We start from the raw sequence: 20,281 nt of genomic DNA, 5'->3' as shown, positions 1-20,281 counted from the left end.
GGCAAGATGGGGATTGAGTGAGGAGGTGATAAAGAAGATAGGGCGTTGGGAGTCTATCCGTTTTCGCTCGTATGTGAGGATTGGGAGATTGTGATGGGTGTAGGAGGTGTTTCTGTTGTTAATGCGGCTGTTGTTTTTTGTTGTTGTTTCATTCTAGGTTCACAGGCGGCCTTGGTGTGGATACTTGGACACTCGTTCGTGTTTTGGGGGGCAATAAGAGCGGATGTCCGACAGAACGGGCGGCAATTGGGATTTGCACACGAGGTAGCGGTGTTGCGGTGGCTCGGGATGAGAGGTATGCTTTGGGGTGGGGTTTTGAGGGAGGTGCATAGGTTTGTGCGCTTGGATCGCCCCCCAGACGTTTTGGTATTACACGTTGGGGGGAATGATTTGGGTTCGCGGCCGTTCAGGGAATTGATTAGAGATATTAAATTTGACCTACTGAGGTTATGGGCTTTGTTTCCAGGCATGATTACGGTTTGGTCCGATATTGTGCCTAGGCGGACGTGGAGGGGTGCGCGGTCTGTGGATAGGTTAAACAAGGCCCGCATTAAGGTAAACAGGGTGGTCGGCAGGTTTATGGCTAGGAACGGGGCGGTTGCGGTGCGGCATGCTGAGCTTGAGGATGGTGTGGGCGAGTTTTGGAGGGCTGATGGTGTGCACCTTAATGCGGTGGGAATTGATTTATGGGCGTTAGGAATCCAGACTGGTATTGAGGTGGCTTTGAGGATGTGGCGGAGCGCGCATTCTTAAGGTGGTCAAGTTGCGCGCTGTTGGCGGTGGGAGGTCCTAGAAGTTGGTGGATATGGTGTTAGTGGAGAATGGGAGGGCCCCCACGGGTGGGGCTGGACTCTCATCGGTTATCAGGAATCAAGGATTAGGCGCCCATCACCTGGTGCCTCTGAGCTGGCGTTCATCGGCTGGGGGCAAGATGGAGTTGCCATTTGGTTTGGTAATTTATCCTTTGTGGGCTTCTAGGACTTCCCTCGTCATTTACTTGGTATTGGAGTTAATGTTAAATTATTCATGTGCTGTTATGTTATGTAATAAAACGGCTGCTGTGGCCGAATTTAATCCGATTCTTGAGTCTGACTCTTATTTGGTAAACGGGGGGTTGGTAAGAGGGGTAAGGATAGGAAGAGCCGAGCAGTCTAACCAATACCCTAGTCAAGTGAGGCCGGACTAAAAGCGGAGCTAAAGGGAGGCCAGCATGACGCTGGTTTGGTTGGCGAGGAGTCTGGCGGTGGAAGGGTTAATTAGGTTTGCAGCCGGGAGATGGAGGGGTTGCCGGGGTAACAAAAGGGGGTGTGGTGAGGGGTATATATAGTATGGGGGAAGAGGGGTTCGGGGTGCCATTTTGTTTGGGCGGTTTAGCCAACTCCCACCCACCCGCCCTTATTTGCAGGGTATCGGGGGGACGGTATTTTTTAAAGTTCTAAAAAAAAAAAAAAAAAAGCATGGGGATAGTGAGCGAGGGTTGATGAATGGTGGCATGGAGATGGTGTGGTATTGTCGCGGCAGTCGTGGCGGTGGGAGGTCCTAGAAGTTGGTGGATATGGTGTTAGTGGAGAATGGGAGGGCCCCCACGGGTGGGGCTGGACTCTCATCGGTTATCAGGAATCAAGGATTAGGCGCCCATCACCTGGTGCCTCCGAGCTGGCGTTCATCGGCTGGGGGCAAGATGGAGTTGCCATTTGGTTTGGTAATTTATCTTATGTGGGCTTCTAGGACTTCCCTCGTCATTTACTTGGTATTGGAGTTAATGTTAAATTATTCATGTGCTGTTATGTTATGTAATAAAACGGCTGCTGTGGCCGAATTTAATCCGATTCTTGAGTCTTGGTAAACGGGGGGTTGGTAAGAGGGGTAAGGAAAGGAAGACCCGAGCAGTCTAACCAATACCCTAGTCATGCCAGCGCTAATGAGAGGGAGGCGGTACAAGCATTTCAGAGCGCTCTAACTGAAAATTACAGCGCTCACATGCCCCGGAGACCATGCTGATCGGTCTCCAGGGCTTACAGTTTAATATTGTGATCGCGATGATTAGTTTAAATACCGATCTCCCTCTCTGACCGGCAGTAATGAGAGGGAGATGGTACATGCATTTGTGATCGCTCTGACTGCTTGTCAGAGCGATCAAAAGCCTGGAGACCAGCAAATAAGGTCTCAGGGTAAAGCTCCCTGTTCTTGGCTGTCAGGAGGGAGCTCAGTCACAGAATTTCTATGTACAGTGGCGGAGCACAGGGGGGAAAGCTGCAGGACGTTTTAGAACGTGCTTTCAGAAATAGAGATCCACCTCCCGGACGTTTATAGTCAATGGGCAGACGGGAGGTGGTTAATCTGTCATCCACAGATCCCCCCATAGCAGTGTCATGCCATCCACAGACGCCCCCATAACAGTGCCATCCACAGACGCCCCCATAACAGTGCCATCCACAGACGCCCCCATAACAGTGCCATCCACAGACGCCCCCATAACAGTGCCATCCACAGACGCCCCCATAACAGTGCCATCCACAGACGCCCCCATAACAGTGCCATCCACAGACGCCCCCATAACAGTGCCATCCACAGACGCCCCCATAACAGTGCCATCCACAGACGCCCCCATAACAGTGCCATCCACAGACGCCCCCATAACAGTGCCATCCACAGACGCCCCCATAACAGTGCCATCCACAGACGCCCCCATAACAGTGCCATCCACAGACGCCCCCATAACAGTGCCATCCACAGACGCCCCCATAACAGTGCCATCCACAGACCACCATAACAGTATCATCCACAGATCCCCCATAACAGTGCGTCATTCACAGTCTACCATTAGTTCAAAGCCCACCAAAAGCACACCTTTTGGTTCAAAATTTTTTTTTTTCTTCTTTTCCTCCGAAAAATACGGTAGATATTTTATTTAGTTGTGTATTATGTAGAAATATGCCAGTCCTGCCTGTACATCCCATGTTATGTATGTATAGTTTCAGGACCCTTTTGATCTGTGTTTTTCATCTGTATCTCTACCAGATCCTCCACTGGTTTGTTCAGATATGTCTGGCCATACAGCATGTTCATGAGAAACGAGTGCTGCACAGAGACATTAAGTCAAAGGTGAGAAGGTTAACATCTAGTGCCCCATGGAGGTTCCTGATCTACAACAGCCCCGTCAAATCTTGAACCAACCACTGCCAGAGGTTCCCAGCTACAAGTCCTAACCACATGAGGACCCAGATATCCAGCAGACAACTGGACATCTGTGTTAGGCCCCATGCACATGACCGTATTATTGGTCCGCATCCAACCCATTCATTTTAATGGGGTTGCAAAGATGTGGACAGCACACTGTGTGCTGTCCGCATCCATATGTCAGTTCTGCCGTCCCAGAAGAAAGATAAAACATGTCCTACTCTTGTTTGTTTTGCGGACAAGAATAAGCATTTTTAACATAGGGCAGGACATGCCGAATGGGAAAATGCGAGACGCAAATTGGCAGTATCTGTGTTTTGTGGATCTGCGACTTGTGGACCACAAAACGGATATGGACCTGTGCATGGGGCCTTAAAAAGTTGTCCAGGATAAGAAAAATATAGCTGCTTTCTTCCAGAAACTGCTCTACGCCTATGGGTTGTGTCAAGCACTGTAGCTTTGCCCCTTTGAAGAGGTTCTCCAGGAATTAAAAAAAATGAAAATACTTAAATATTATTTTATAATAAATATATTCACAAATACCTTTCATTACTTAGAATGGCTTGTTTTGTCTGGGGAGCAATCATTAAGAGAAATAAAATGGCCGCCGTCCTATCAGTAAACACAAAACCTGTCCTAATAACACAGGAAGACAAGTTACTTCACAACACTGAGGAAAAGAGCCTCCTCCTCCTCCTCTCTGCTCTGCTTGTCAGGAATCGTGATCCTGAATACAGGTGAATCTCTGTGGGAATGCAGATGATGAGGGGACATGAGAGGAGGGTGAGGTGTGGCTAATGAGCAGCACCACTTGAATGCAGTCTCCATTACCACAGCCCCACATTACCACAGTCTGTCCTGTCCGTCCTCTTTGTACTTCATGTCTCCTCATGAACTAAATTCCCTAGAGATTCAGCTAAAGTTCTTATCATCTGTATTCAGGATCATAATCCCTGACAAACAGAGCAGAGAGGAGTATGAGGCAGCTCTTTACCTCAGTGTTGTAAAGTAACTTGTCCTCCTGTGTGATTAGGACAGGTTTTGTGTGCACTAATAGGACGGCAGCCATTTTGTTTCCCCTGATGTTTGCTTTCCAGACAAAATGAGCCATTATAAATAATGAAAGGTATTTGAGAATATACTTATAATAAGGTAATTTTTAAGTATTTTCATTTTCTTAATTCCCGGAGAACCCCTTTAAGTGAATACGAATGACCTGAAATACCACACACAACCTGTGCACAGGTTTGGAATTGTTTTTCTGATCTGCCAGTTTAACCTCTTCCCAGTATCCACTGTACATGTACAGCAGAAGTCAGGAGGGTGACTGCTGCGTTATACATAGGACACACATAGGCAATGTCTGTGATCGAACATAACTCCGATCATGGACGTACAAGCCCTCAAATGCTATGATCAATTGCAATCAAAGGGAGTTTAAACGGGTATTTTATTTTCATCAATATCAGACTAGTGGGGGTCCAACTCCTGGACTGCCAGCCTAAAATAACTCTAGCAGAGCAATGAATGGGAAGATCTCTGGATCCATATGAGTTACAGGGTTGGTTCTCTAGTTTTGTTAGAAAGAGATCGTCATGGGGTAAACCATTTAAATATTGGGTTATATCACATATCAAGCAAAACCTGTGGGTGGAGCTGGGTTTACAAAGGGTACGTCTTATACAAAGCTGTAGGGTTATCCCAGTTGTACCCTTGTCTGACTCTCTGCACTAGTAATCTGGAGATGCAGTACATACATAAATGTTTTTTTTGTTTTTTTTTTTTGTTTTTTTTTAAGTGCCCCTCTGGTGCATGAGCTGTAGCTATCAACTCCTGTTCTCTTGAATGCAGGTTTTATAGATGTATAAGATGATAACGGAGAACCTTGTTAGATGACATTTAGACATAATATAGGAATAACGCTATATTAATTTCTTCAACGCAGAATATTTTCCTTACACAAAGAAGAACCATAAAGTTGGGGGACTTTGGATCAGCACGTGTTCTCTCCAGGTAATTATTGCAGTTTTTACTCACATGCACCTACTGGCCTTTCATACTACTGTACAATACACCCGTCCTATGCCCACACACTGTTCTAGTCGTCTTTACTGCAGTAATCAGATACCATGGAAGGACTTTAACAAAGTCTTATTCTTAAGTGTGCTCTGTTTTATTTGTGGCCATTGGTTTAATATGTTGCACCAATAATTGTTAGTATAAAAACAAACCCTAGTGCTAATTCACATTACTGTAATAAAAAAACATCCATACTGCATCAAGAAAACATAGCTGTAAATGGCCGTATTTTCATCCATATGGAGTTCCTTAAGTATATCTATTATACATCCTTATGTCTGTGAAAACCTAGAAAGTCTCACACATATATAGTTGATAATCTTTATTAATGAAAAGACAAAAATTGAATAATACATATACAGCGGTTTACAATAGTGGTAAAAAATGCAGGAGGATAAAGTGACAAGTGCACAGAGCCACCAATAGTCCTAAACCGGTAAGTCAGATAATACATAGGGCTGAATGAGACAAAGTATTGTCTATGCTGATGTGATGACTGGTAAATACCTATAAATAACCACACAGAAGACACACAGTCTCAATAACAACACCACATGTCACAAGTGGCGTAACTACCAGGGAAGCAGGGGACACTGGCACATGGGGGGGGGGGGGGGAGAGGCACCTGATACTGGCACATGGGGGGGGGGGAGGGGGAGAGGCACTTGATACTGGCACTTTTTTTTGTGGGGGAGATGGCACTATGATACTGGGACATGGGGGGGAGGAGAGAGGCACTTGATACTGACACCTGGGGGGGGGGAGGGGGGGTTGGCACCTGATACTGGCACATGGGGGGGGGGGGGCACCTGATACTGACACCTGGGGGGGGAGGGGAGGTTGGCACCTGATACTGGCACATGGGGGGGGGAGGGGGGGTTGGCACCTGATACTGGCACATGGGGGGGGGGAGGCACCTGATACTGGCACCTGGGGGGAGGGGGGTAGGCACCTGATACTGGCACATGGGGGGGGGGCACCTGATACTGGCACATGGAGGGGGGGGGGAGAGGGTTTTTTTCCTGATACTGGCACATGGGGGGGAGGGGAGGCACCTGATACTGGCACATGGAGGGGGGGGGAGAGGGGTTTTTACCTGATACTGGCAAATGGGGGGGAGGGAGAGAGGCACTTGATACTGGCACTTTTTTTTGTGGGAGGGGAGATGGCACTATGATACTGGGACATGGGGGGGAGGAGAGAGGCACTTGATACTGGCATGTGGGGGGGGGTTGGCACTTGATACTGGCACATGGGTGGGTTTGGAACTATGATACTGGCACATGGGGTGGGGAGGCACTTGATACTGGCACTTTTTTGGGGGGGGAGATGGCACTATGATACTGGGACATGGGGGGTGGGAAGGAGAGAGGCACTTGATACTGGCACATTGGGGTGGAGGGGTTGGCACTATGATACTGGGACATGGGGGGGAGGAGAGAGGCACTTAATACTGGCATGTGGGGGGGGGTTGGCACCTGATACTGGCACATGGGGGGGAGGGAGAGAGGCACTTGATACTGGCACTTTTTTTGTGGGGGGGAGATGGCACTATGATACTGGGACATGGGGGGAGGAGAGAGGCACTTGATACTGGCACATGGGTGGGTTTGGCACTATGATACTGGCACATGGGGGGGGAGGCACTTGATACTGCCACTTTTTTTGTGGGGGAGATGGCACTAAGATACTGGGACATGGGGGGGAGAGAGAGGCACTTGATACTGGCACATGGGTGGGTTTGGCACTATGATACTGGCACATGGGGGGGGAGGCACTTGATACTGCCACTTTTTTTGTGGGGGAGATGGCACTAAGATACTGGGACATGGGGGGGAGAGAGAGGCACTTGATACTGGCACATGGGGGGGTTTGGCACTATGATACTGGCACATGGGGGGTGGGAAGGAGAGAGGCACTTGATACTGGCACATTGGGGTGGAGGGGTTGGCACTATGATACTGGGACATGGGGGGGAGGAGAGAGGCACTTAATACTGGCATGTGGGGGGGGGGGGTGGCACGTGATACTGGCACATGGGTGGGTTTGGCACTATGATACTGGCACATGGGGGGGGAGGCACTTGATACTGCCACTTTTTTTGTGGGGGAGATGGCACTAAGATACTGGGACATGGGGGGGAGAGAGAGGCACTTGATACTGGCACATGGGGGGGTTTGGCACTATGATACTGGCACATGGGGGGTGGGAAGGAGAGAGGCACTTGATACTGGCACATTGGGGTGGAGGGGTTGGCACTATGATACTGGGACATGGGGGGAGGAGAGAGGCACTTGATACTGGCATGGGGGGGGGGGTTGGCACCTGATACTGGCACATGGGGGGGAGGGAGAGAGGCACTTGATACTGGCACTTTTTTTGTGGGGGGGAGATGGCACTATGATACTGGGACATGGGGGGAGGAGAGAGGCACTTGATACTGGCACATGGGTGAGTTTGGCACTATGATACTGGCACATGGGGGGGGGAGGCACTTGATACTGGCACTTTTTTGGGGGGGGGGATGGCACTATGATACTGGGACATGGGGAAGAGAGAGACACTTGATACTGGCACATGGGGGGTTTGCACTATGATACTGGCACATGGGGGGTGGGAAGGAGAGAGGCACTTGATACTGGCACATTGGGGGGGGGAGATGGTACTATGATACTGGGACATGTGGGGGGGAAGAAGCGAGGCGAAACGCGCGTCGGGCTAAGAGCCATCACTACATCCTTTCCTGGTCAGTATAGGCTGCTCCACTGTCAATTGTATTTTGTATTGCATGTTGCAGGCGGGTCAGCAGCTGTTTCAGCAAGGTGATTACACCATCTTGCTGGCCTCCCTGCAAAATTACCATGACTTATGTATTTTCTTGTGACATGTGGTGTTGTTATTGAGACTGTGTGTCTTCTGTGTGGTTATTTATAGGTATTTACCAGTCATCACATCAGCATAGACAATACTTTGTCTCATTCAGCCCTATGTATTATCTGACTTACCGGTTTAGGACTATTGGTGGCTCTGTGCACTTGTCACTTTATCCTCCTGCATTTTTTTTACTACTATTGTAAACCGCTGTATATGTATTATTCAATTTTTGTCTTTTCATTAATAAAGATTATCAACTATATATGTGTGAGACTTTCTAGGTTTTCTAATTATCTACACACATATTCAATTATATGCTAGCCTAACATTTTTTGGTTGTGTATCCTTATGTCTGTATTAGATCCATTTTGGATTCATTTTTTCATGTCTGTAAATATTCCCAAATTCAACCCTGTATTTTTTCACCATATAATGGATGTGATTATTCTGCATCTCCATTGATGATGCATACAGCGTTTTTATTTTTGCAGCATTCGACTCCACATGTGTTCATGCAGCAAAATTAAAGTGAAGTTAATCGAACCATTTATTAAAATATGGTCCGTTTCAGACTAGGATACTCCATAGAGATAAAAAAAAAATCAGATCAATCTCTTAATTTAATTTTATAGCAGTTGAAACTCCAGTTTACTGATACACTGAGCTCTCCTGCATAGAGATAGATTTGAAACTTATCTTTAGCCGCCAGTAGAGGATGCTGTGGAGCAGGCTGCATACTTTTATATGATAACCATCTATTCTACACAATGAGCTCACATTAACCCTGTAGTGGCGACTGCAGGTATTTAGCATGTCGTCTACTAATAATGACGCTTGGCACTCTTCAATAGTTCTCATGGTGGAAGTAGTTGTTAAAAAACAGTTAATTTCGAATAGAAGGGTTGCAATAAAAAAGCAAGTTTATAAGAGAAGCAAATAAAACATAAGAACATGTGCACAGAGGATCCCCGGCATACAGAGGACCAGGAGATCTGGCTTGTGTCCTAAAACATGGGGCTTAAAAGCCATTTTTCTGGCTAACTATCTTTGAGGACGTTCTCCTTACAATTCACAGGCCAACATTAAGAGTTAAAGGGGTCCTCCAGGTTTGTATGTAAAATGGCTCTTACAACTAACCTGTGGAGAGAAGACACTTTGAACAGTACTTACCCTTCTGTCGCTCCCAGATTCTGCAGTCCCGGCTGGGGTCATGCAACCACCTGACAGCCTGCGGGCTCTTCTTCTGACATCCCCACCAGATGTGCTCCTCATGTAAATTATGCAGCTGAACAGGAAGAAAGAGGAGTACATCAGGTAGGCATGTCAGAGGAAGGGCCCACAGACAGTCGGGTGGGCACATGACCCCAGCCAGGATTGCGGAATTGGGGGGGAGCAACAGAGGGGTAATTACTGTTCAAAATGTCTTCTCTCCATGGGTTAGCTGAAAAAGGAATTTTAGGTACAGGCCCAGAGAGAACCCCTTTAAGACCTCATTAATGATGAGGATAATTTTGTCTAAACATCATTTCTGTCTGTCAGCAAGCAGTGGCTGTCACACCACAAATTCCCTTCTAGTACAACAAAATTATCTGAAAACCTATATATATGTATAGATAAATAATATAATACTGCAGTTGATTATTAGCTATACACAGTATGGGTATTTTCCTTATCGCTGTCTATGGTACTGTAGATACAGTATATTCACTTAAATAGGGATTAGCTACAAAACCAGACACACAGCCCAAGTTCAAGAGTAATGCTATTTCTCTGGAAAAAGTAGGCAATTTTTCCCCAATCTGACACCATGCTCATCAGGCACCTTTACAAAATGTCCCAAGCACCTATTCATTGTAACTAGAGATGAGCGAATTTCATATTTTGAAATTCGTTCACACTTCGTTTGTTGGTTAAAGGTGAATTGCGTTTTGGATTCCGTTACCACGGACCATAACACGATTCTATGACGGAATGCCTTTAGCGGCATTCTGTTATTTATCCGTTTTGCAGCCCATAGACTTCTGTTATGACGGAATGAATAAGCAGAATGCCTCTAAAGACATTCCGTCATAGAATCGTGTTATGGTCCGTGGTAACGGAATCCATAACGCAATTCACCTTTAACCAACAAACAAAGTGTGAACGAATATCATAAGCGGAAATTCGCTCATCTCTAATTGTAACACTGTCCATACAATAAAAAGTGTTTTCTATTCACAGTCCAATGGCCTATGCCTGTACATATGTTGGGACACCTTATTACGTTCCTCCTGAGATCTGGGAAAACTTACCCTACAATAATAAAAGGTAGGTGATTTGGTGGTGTATGGATGCTGAAATCACTGTGAATGATGTGAGCTGTGCACAAGACCTGTTCATGAACTAGAAGACTAAAGGGTTTGTCTGACCAAAGTAGAGGCGTAAATAAGAGTCCGTCTCATCTCCTAGAGACTACCTTGACGTCCAAAAGTGCCTTTTGGGTTCCCCTTTTAAGCTGCCTCACGTGTCACTTTCCCCAGCTATCAAACTTGGCATCAATGTGTCCAGATGTTAAACTGTACTGTTTAGTTATGATGTTCGATTTTTATTTATTTTTTGTTTATATCATGTAGCATGGTCGTAACCCACCGGTAGACAGATATCATGTTCCTATCGGTCCGGGTTACTCGATTTACTGGAACGCTTTCTATTTACATGCAATGATATACCTTTGTAAGAGAATAATAGTCTAAGGCTTTGTATTCTGATGCTTGAATTATATGTTTTGTACTATGATAAAACTCCAATAAAAATACATAAAAAAAAAAAAGTCAGTCTCCTTTTGAAAGTCCTGCTTTTCCGGCGCCGTGGTTGCCTGTTCCCACCATGTCCAGTCCCATCCAGTCTAGAAGTGATAATGTGCTGGTCCCATTCACATGACTGCTGCAGCCAATCGCTGGCCCAAGCAGTCTCGTGTCCAAGAACAGGACGTGGCAGCTGAGCCTCTGCAGCGATGTAGAATTCTTGCACGCGTGACTTTGGAGGCAATTGATTGGCTGCAGCGGTAATGTGAATGTGAAAGTCACATCGCTTCTGGTTCGGTTGGGGCAGGAGCTACGCTGCTGAAATGGCAGTGACTCATTTTCTGTTTTTTACACACTCCCTACCACAACTTTTTTTTTTTTTCTAGGACAAACCCTTTAAAGGTAGCCATTTTTTATGAATATAGTTTAAAGCAGATCTGTATGTCTCCAATTAGTGATTGGAAAAGGTGCAATTACCCGGTCTCCCGCCACCTTGTGAACTAAATAGGCCTTGAATTTCTGAGTAGTTTCTTTTTCAATTATTAACTATTTTCAAAGTCTCAGCTTGCTGTCAGTGAATAGAAACATCCATGTTTACATGTAAAGGCTGAAATCCCATACTGCTGTAACATTGCTCACAGCTGAGAGGTGAAAACCATTATATCCAGTCCAAAAAACCTTCCCTGGACTGATACATTCTACATTCCATATGTTTTCATCCGCGCGCAGAGAGAAGCGGCGGTGCGGGGACCAGGAGGGGAGCCAGGTAAGTATATTCATTGTGAGCGGCCCAGGCATATGGGGACATTTAATAGTCTTGGATAACCCCTTTAATATTTAAGAAAATAAGTAGATAACTCAGGCAGATAAAGCAGTCCCGAAAGCTGTAAATCACTTTCTATGATGAGGACAGGAGCTTCTTCAGGGTCCTGTAAAGCACATGGTATATCAGAAAACTAAATGAGCTGGCAGTTCATCCTGGCACAGACAGGGGGCAGTACAGGACATGTGGCACTTAACTGTACTGTAAAGAGGACCTACTACACCGCCAATACAGGTGCTTTACCAGAGAAATGGCCATGTTGATTGGTTGGATCTCAGCCTAGGGCATTGAATGTAAAGTCTAGTTTTACCTTACAATAGCGACAAAAGACCATTGCATCCTGAGACCATTGTATCTTGAGTGACATATATTTCTCAGCAAAAGCAAAATCACGTCCTCTCATAGGAATGCAACTAAAATCCGTTCTCAAAGTAAAAAAAAAAAAAAAAAAAGACGGTGGAAATATCTGTATATAGCCCCAACCTAACTGCGTTTAGGAAGTAAGATTGGCTTGTCAGTCCACATTCAAACAAGATGGGTTCGTTGCAGCTTTTTTGGCACAAAATTTGACCCCAAATATCGAAGTGTAAATCCTGTGCGACACGTATGCGCCTATGTTCCTGCTGCAGACGTGAGGGCATGGTGTTGATTTCCTGTGGATTCTTGCAGTGGATTTTATCCTTTGTAATCCGCCCCAGATACCCTAATATTCATCCCAGTATCAAACATACAATGTACAAATGAAGTATCATTATTGCTTCTGTTTCAGTGATATCTGGTCATTGGGATGTGTGCTATATGAAATCTGCACCTTGAAACACCCAGTAAGTATGTTCATTTCTTAAAGGGATTGTCTGAGATTGTAGAAAATCTAGCTATAGGAGGAAAATGCCTTAGAAAAATAAACGGCCCATTACTTACCTGATAAATTCCCTGCCGTCCTGTGCAGCCATTCTGGTCCTTCCCACCAGGGTTTGTCCGCTTGGCTAAAAAATATTTTTTGTCTCAATTTGGGATTGTGTTTGGGAACAGTCTGGTTCTCCATTCACTCCTGTTCAAGTTCCCTTCATGTTTTTTTTGTTTAAAAGTCATCAAAATGGATCCCGTTGTTATCAACAGGAAATAATTTTATACCAAAAGTTCCTAAAAAGCTCAGTGTTTTAGACTGTCGTCTGTTTTTACCTGCAGAGAAATACTGCATGCCACATTTTTCTGTTAACGGGGATTTGTAGGCATTAAAGGGGGTTGTCCACCTTCGAGGGTTCATACTTACCTTCTCCCTTTGGTCCCCCGCTGCCACTCTGTGGTCCTATTTGTCAACATCCAGTTTGATGTGGTCACATGTTCATCTGCAGCCAAAGACTGACTGCAGTGGTCATGTGATGCATTGACGTGACGCATGGGGAACACTTCACCGCTGTGGCCACGAGACCTGTGTCAAACTGGATGTTGACTAGCGGTATCAGAGCACTGCAGCAGGGGACCAAATGAGCCAGAACCTGGCGGCAAGAAGCAGGTGGTCAACCTCTTTAAATGGAGAAGTACCATCATCATTCCTGCCTGGCCAGGCTTTTATTTGAAGGAAGAGGGAATAGATATATTGCCTAAACAGTGTGAAAGAAAGCAAAAAGGGGCGGCTATAACCTTTACAATAGTTTTTATTTTACTATAGAATTTTTTTTATAGATCAATGACTGTTAAAACATAAACTGCTGCATAATTAATGAAGTTATCAAACAAGAGGTATTCCTATGTGCTGAATAGGGCATTTCAAATGAAGTATTATCACAGTATACATGCCATAAAAATATTGTTAGGCGTTTACGTACGTTACATTTTCCTCTCTGGTAGCGCCCCCCGCTGTTTATCCCTCTGGTCCACCTTTTCCTGCATTCGGAGGTGGACTAACAAGTGTACCCCCGTTTCCTCTTTCATTCATTCGTCCCTACTTCTGAATTCATAGTAATATATGGCTATATCTCTCTCTAGACAGTGGAAAAGGAGAGTGTGGAGGCATTACATACCATATGTATCTCCGGGGCTATATGTGAGCGACTATTTTCTATGGAATGGGTTAACAAGAGCTAATTGCAATGCATCCTGGGAAAGGCAGGTGATTGATGAGCTGCTGCCCACCCACAGAAAGGGAAGAAAGTTCTCCCGATAAGTGTTCGGGATTTGTGGGATAACCCTTTAACCAGTGATACGCTAGCAGAATTACAAATGCCTCTCTTCAGACAATAATATGTAAAATATTCATTCTTTCTATGTCAAGTTTCAAGCCGGCAGTTGGAAAAATCTAATTATGAAGATCTGCCACGGGACCTACAGTCCACTGCCTTCCCAATACTCATATGAATTGCGGAGTCTAATTAAACAGATATTTCGTAAAGATCCCCGCCAGCGGCCTTCAGTCAACACTATTCTCAAGAGAAGAGGACTACTAAAAATGGTGAATTTGTGTGTATCTTCCCAGGTAACCACTGCTTCTCACCAGACCATGTTTAATGAAGGCATGACTTGTCCTGTAAATGTGATACCTCTTTTTAATAGATTGACGACACCTCAGGCCTCCCAAATGATGAATCTACCTCAATGATCCAGTCTATGAAGGAACAGCAGGGAGCTTCTTCAGACGGTATGAATGGGGATCATTCATCTATATATGTACTTGTAGAATTTTTTTTTACCATTAGGACCTAATCCCTCAGATAAATGTACCATGACATCCAAGTATATATGTAATCTCCATAACTGGTTCTTATTTTAAACAATGATTTAAAGTTTCTCCTCGTTGTGTAGCACAACAGTCCGCTTCACCAGCAGCAGATAGGAAACAATGGGAGAAAGGAGCAACAGACACCGTATTAAATGTTCTAGAAAATGCTCCTATCCTCACATCAAGCATTGAAGCAAGCAGAAGTGAAGGTGAGCGGATCAAGTTTTTAAATTTATGTATTTTAATGTCTTAACTAAGGCTACTTTCACACTAGCGTTGTTTTAATCCAGCGTTCAATTCCGACACCTGAACTGCCCGCCGGTGTCGGAATGATCACAATGAAAAAATGCATTGGAAAAAAACAGATCCGCCATTTATGGACTTTAACTTTTTTTTCACATTTTTCGGGTTTAACATGCAAAAGCCGGATCCGGTTTGACTGAACACACAGCGCTGGATCCGGCGTTAATGCAAGTCAATGGGAAAAAGACCGGATCCGGCGTTCAGTCAAAGTGTTCAGGATTTTTGGCCGGAGGTAAAAATACAACATGCTACGTTTTTCTGAAAAGCCTGATCAGTCAAAAAGACTGAACTGAAGACATCCTGATGCATCCTGAACGGATTACTCTCCATTCAGAATGCATTACGATAAAACTGATCAGTTCTTTTCCGGATTTGAGCCCCTAGGACGGAACTCAGCGCCGGAAAAGAAAAACGCTAGTGTGAAAGTACCCTTAGAGTTACATTACCTTCGAAAATGGTGGCTCCCCCCACCCTGGCTGCAGCCTCTGCTCCACAGATTCTACTGGATCCCTAAGTGGCAGTGATCCCGCATGCCTTTTAATAAACTTGGTGCATGTTTTGGTAGTCAAATCAAATAAGACACTCAATGCACACCATAAAGTATCTCTACTTTGAACATGAGTTGTCTCCAGTTGAAGATATACCTAGCATTCAGTGTCGGACTGGGGTTCCTTGGGCCCATCAGGCGAATTTATTCTCCGGGACCAATACCTTTATTATCAATAAAGTCTAAATATCTTTTAAATTGAAGATATAGACCCTAATGCCAAGTGAATACCTCCAAATAGGATTTTTTTTCTCCTGACACTTTGGTGCCCACTATGGCTTCATAGACTGGGCCCACCAGAGGATCCTCTGGTAATTTAGCTGACCCTGCCAGCACTTCTTATCTGAGCAATCCAATCTGTTCTTACACCTATATCTTTAGGGTTGAGCCATGTTGGTCCAAATGAAAGAGTAATGAGGTCACTGACGTGGAACTGTTTTCTGCATAAAGCTGGGGTTGCACCATACACTTATACTTATCTCGCCATTTTCTTTCTGCACAGGAGGCCACGTTATAAAGTATGATCTGAAGGAAAAGAGGAAGGAATGGAATAAGGAGGCACCAGAAACTCTTATTAATATCTTGCATAACCTGGATCTCTGTTCGGCATTTAAGACTTACACCATCTTTAGATCTAGTAGGTGTATTGTTATTATAATATAATTTATTATTTTACTAATGCTATATTTACTATGTAAATGAATATGAGATACTTAGCAATTATACTTTGATCAAAATCATTTGTGCCCATCCACCACGGTAAGGTGGGACCCTACTCTATATATAATGACTCCCCTCCTTGTGCCAATAGGTCTCAAATGAATTAATGGAGAGCAGGCTCCAGCTATATACTGCACTAATTAAAAACAGTGAATGGGAAAGATAGATGATTAGGAGTGCATGGACAAAATGGAGGCCCGCCACATCTCCATCTGCATACTGCAAAAACAAAACATTTGAGGATTGTTGGTAGAAGGAGAGAAGTCATTGTAAAGTAGGTATTCGAATACATTTGTGAAGTATCTCACATTCATTTTATACAGTGAATATAACATTAGTTCATATATTCAACTTTTGCAGAGCGCAGTTGCATAGTGTTTGACATTACTTTTGTATTTTCAGCCATGGCGCCATGCACTTGCGCATTTATTCATTTTATTGGAAGTGCTGACTAACTTTGTGTTTTGCTTTTGCAGTACGTATTAGGAGTAGAGATGAGCAAATCGATTTGTCTCTCTAGCAAGAGTTATTCACCTGTGAGGGGCTGTCCCTACGGTTGAATAAGGGTCCACCTGCCTGTTGATTGCCAAGTCAAGATGTCTAGCCTGGCCATGACAATCTGGGCTCTGCCCTGCGGCCCCAAGTGGCAACCCAGGAGTCGAAGCTCAAATTCGACTTCAGGCATAGTGACAGCACTTGCACTACTACTGGTAAATCTAGCAGCGAATGCGTAGTTGCTACTCACGAAGCTGAAATTGAGCTTTGGTGCCTGCATCGTTACTCAGAGTAACGGCACAGGGCCCAGATTGTCAGGGCCGGGCTAAATGTCTGGTCCTGTAAATCAACAGGCAGGTGGACCCTTCTTCACCTATGGGGACAACCCCTCACAGCCGAATCGATTCACCCATCCCTACTCCTAATACATACTGCAAAACAGAGAGGGGGTTATTAATTAAGACTGGCGATTTAGACGCTGGTCTTAATCCCCCTGCGCCAGCTGCGCGACATGTTTTTTTTTTTTTTTTAATCAGTCCATTTTTATTGTTTTTTAATTTAACAACAATGACGACAGTTTACGTAACATACAGAAACAACAGCCAAATCCCCCCAACCCCCCACCTCTTTCCCACCCACCATCTCTACAATAGTATATCTTCTACAATCCTTCCATATTGCACCCATTGCCATTTCGTTGCATCTAATAGGCAGTCAATACATTGCTTCCACTCCGAGTAGAGCTAGTTATCCCCATGTTATCAACTAACCAAGCTCTCAGCAGATCTTGCGAAGCCAGGCCTGATCGTGTAAACCAGTACTCCCACTGTTTCTGAAATTTGACAAAGGCTCCCCTTTTCAATTAAATACTCTTTTTTCATCCATACCAATTGGTTTATAGACCCTACTAATTCCTGTTTGTTTGGCCTAAGAGGTTGAATCCAGTGTTTTTCTATAAGCTTTCTAGCTGTATACAGAATCTTCACTATTGCCAGCTTTTGTCCCTCAGTTACTGGGAGATCCCACGTGAGACCCAATACACCAATCAATAGGGTCCTAGGCACTACTATATTTTACATTGTATCTAACATATTGAACACCTCCGACCAAAAAGCACAGAGTTTTCTACACGACCCCAACATATGAATAAGACTGACTTCCGATACAGCACAACGGGGACAGCAGGCATCCATTCTAACTCCCATCTTATAGAGCATCAAGGGCGTTGTATAGGCCCTATGTAGCAGGAACAACTGTGATCTACGTTGGGCTGCACTAAGAGACAGCACAGGTGTGCTCTGCAGAATGGACTGCCACTGGTCAGAGGTCAAGGATCCTATATCCGTTTCCCATTTTGCTTTCAAACCAGCTATCGGGTCCCGCACACACCTCTCCAAAAGGAACCCATATGCAAAAGAAATAAGTTCTTAAGAAATAAGAGGCGGATGCTTGTACCACCTGGGCCACCAATACTGTATTGGCAATAGTTGTAGGGACCTCTTTGTCCTGATATTGTATTGCATGTCTTGTAGATATGCATAGAAGCTTGACCTATGTAGGCCAAACTCTGCAATTGTTGAATTTTTTTTAAAACCGCATTGTCAAACACCTGGTGGACATAGCATATTCCTTTTTGTGCCCACCGCTCAAACCCTTCCAGTTTGTATAGTTCCCATAAGTAAACGTGTTGCCACAATGGGGTATATTTGGTGCAGCCCTTAATGCCCAATAGGTCTCTGACAGTCCACCAGACCTTGTGTATGAGTTTAAAGTGGGCAAACTAGGGGAGTATAGCTTAAATGCATGCGCCTGCATCGCTCCAAGAAGGAAATTATTCCTTATAAGAGAGCAAATAATAGATTTCATGGATGAGGCAATGCCACTCCACCGCAATCTTTAGCAAGCTGCAGTTTTGACAGTTTAATCCTGGGCACTCCTTTCTTCCATACTGGGTCTCAAAATAGCCCATCTATCCTTCTGAAGAAATGCCAGGGGACCCAAACCGGTGCGTTCTGCAGGATACAGTATATAAGAGCTGTGTGTCACGAGGGTGTCAAGAACCACGCCTGACTCCGTTATACCCGGGGTCAGGAGGTCGCAGCGGTTGGCTGCGCGCTCTATGTAAGATAGGGCTGTTTCCTTATGGTAGCTTTCTGGGTTTGCTTTGCAACCCTTTTTGGCTCACTCAGGGATCCGTAGCTCCTTCTCCTCAGCTGTTTCTTGTCCAGCACTCCCAACCTCCTTATATTCCCCTCTCTCACTTCTCTGGTTGCCAGATATAGAGCTTCCTGCCTGGACATCTATTCTGACCCTCTGGAGCTGTGTTGCTGCGTTCTCTGGTAGTTGGTCCAGAACGTTCCCCTCCGGATCCCTGTTGGACCTTTGTGGTCTGCTGTGGTCGCCCACCTGGGTGTATGTGTTTGTCTGTATTGTCTGTCCTCTCCCTGGTGTTTTCCTCTTAGTGTCAGTGGTGCGGACTAGCGATCCCACCGGCCCGTTCACTACCTAGGGCTCATTCTAGGGAAAGCCAGGGTTTAGGCACGTGATCGCCGCACGGGTGAGGAACCCATCTAGGGACGTCAGGGCAGTCAGGTGCCAGCCGCAAGGTGAGTCAGGGGTCACCACCTTTCCCTCTCCCTTGGGCAGGGCTTTCCCTTTTCCCTCCCTGTGCGTGACGCCGGTCATTACACTGTGGCATTAGTATCATTTTAACCAAATTCACTACCTATCATGGACAGCGGTAGTTTGTTCCATACATCTACTTTACGCTTCATCTTATGTAATAGTGGTATCCGATTGAGCTCAATGTATTGATTGACCTCTCTTGTAATCCAAATTCCTAGATATTTAAACTTGGCTACCCAAAGTATGGGAATATTCTCCAGACTAGATGGTTTCTCTCTAGGGGTCAAAGGCAGCAACGCGGACTTTGACCAGTTTATAGACAGCCCAGAGAAAACCCCGAAACGGTCTATAATTCTCATTATTAGGGGCATGGATTCTGTTACTCTGTTCACAAATAAGGAGGTCATCAGCATATAAGGCTACACGTTCCTCTCCCCGCTCATACATGAACCCTTGAATCTCCTGAGGATCCTGTAGAATAGCAGCCAATGGCTCAATTGCCACTGCAAAAAGCAGCGGCGAGAGAGGGCACCCTTGCCTAGTTCCCCTCCCCAAACCAAAGCTGTTCGACATCTCATTGTTCACTTTGATCCTGGCCTTGGGAGCTACATATAGCAGACGTACCCAAGCCATGAAGGAGAGTCCAAATCCCATCTTATTAAGAACGGCCCATAAGTGGGGGGATTCTACACTGTTGAACGCCTTGGCTGCATCCAGTGATAAGACCGCTTTATCAGCCAAGTTGCCCGGAGCCGCCTGGAGATTCAGGAACAACCTTCTTAGATTAATAGCAGTGGCATAAATCCGGACTGGTCAGGATGCACTACTGATGTGACAACCTGCGACAACCGAGTTGCTAACACTTTAGCTCGGATTTTAATACGTGACGAGAGGAGAGAGATCGGCCGATAGGACTCAGGCAGTGTGTGATCCTTTTCCGGTTTAGGTAATACCACTATCGTAGCTTCATACATAGATTGGGGTAGACTGCCCATTTCAAAAGCCTGTTTGTACACTTCTAATAGTTTAGGTAATATAGTTTCCCTAAATTTCTTATATATTTCTATAGGGATCCCGTCTGGGCTAGGCACTTTCTTATTTGGCATCGCGCTCACTGCCTGCTGTAATTCTTC

The 20,281-nt window shown here is 45.1% G+C and overlaps 1 protein-coding gene across 1 annotated transcript in view; it reads left to right on the top strand.

Moving 5' to 3' along the window:
* The window catches only part of NEK3 (NIMA related kinase 3), a 44,521-nt gene that overhangs the window by 18,431 nt on the left and 5,809 nt on the right, over positions 1-20,281 (top strand). Inside the window, exons 5-12 of the mRNA XM_040426068.1 lie at positions 3,022-3,105; positions 5,126-5,193; positions 10,354-10,440; positions 12,509-12,563; positions 14,015-14,215; positions 14,293-14,377; positions 14,542-14,667; positions 15,811-15,945. Of these exons, the coding sequence (XP_040282002.1) occupies positions 3,022-3,105; positions 5,126-5,193; positions 10,354-10,440; positions 12,509-12,563; positions 14,015-14,215; positions 14,293-14,377; positions 14,542-14,667; positions 15,811-15,945 (841 nt within the window). The remainder of the gene's footprint in view (positions 1-3,021; positions 3,106-5,125; positions 5,194-10,353; positions 10,441-12,508; positions 12,564-14,014; positions 14,216-14,292; positions 14,378-14,541; positions 14,668-15,810; positions 15,946-20,281) is intronic.

The sequence above is a fragment of the Bufo bufo genome, chromosome 3 (assembly GCF_905171765.1).
Source record: "Bufo bufo chromosome 3, aBufBuf1.1, whole genome shotgun sequence".
Lineage (NCBI taxonomy): Eukaryota > Metazoa > Chordata > Amphibia > Anura > Bufonidae > Bufo > Bufo bufo.
The sequence above is the reverse complement of the archived record's forward strand: the minus strand, read 5'-3'. Positions and strand labels throughout refer to the sequence as shown.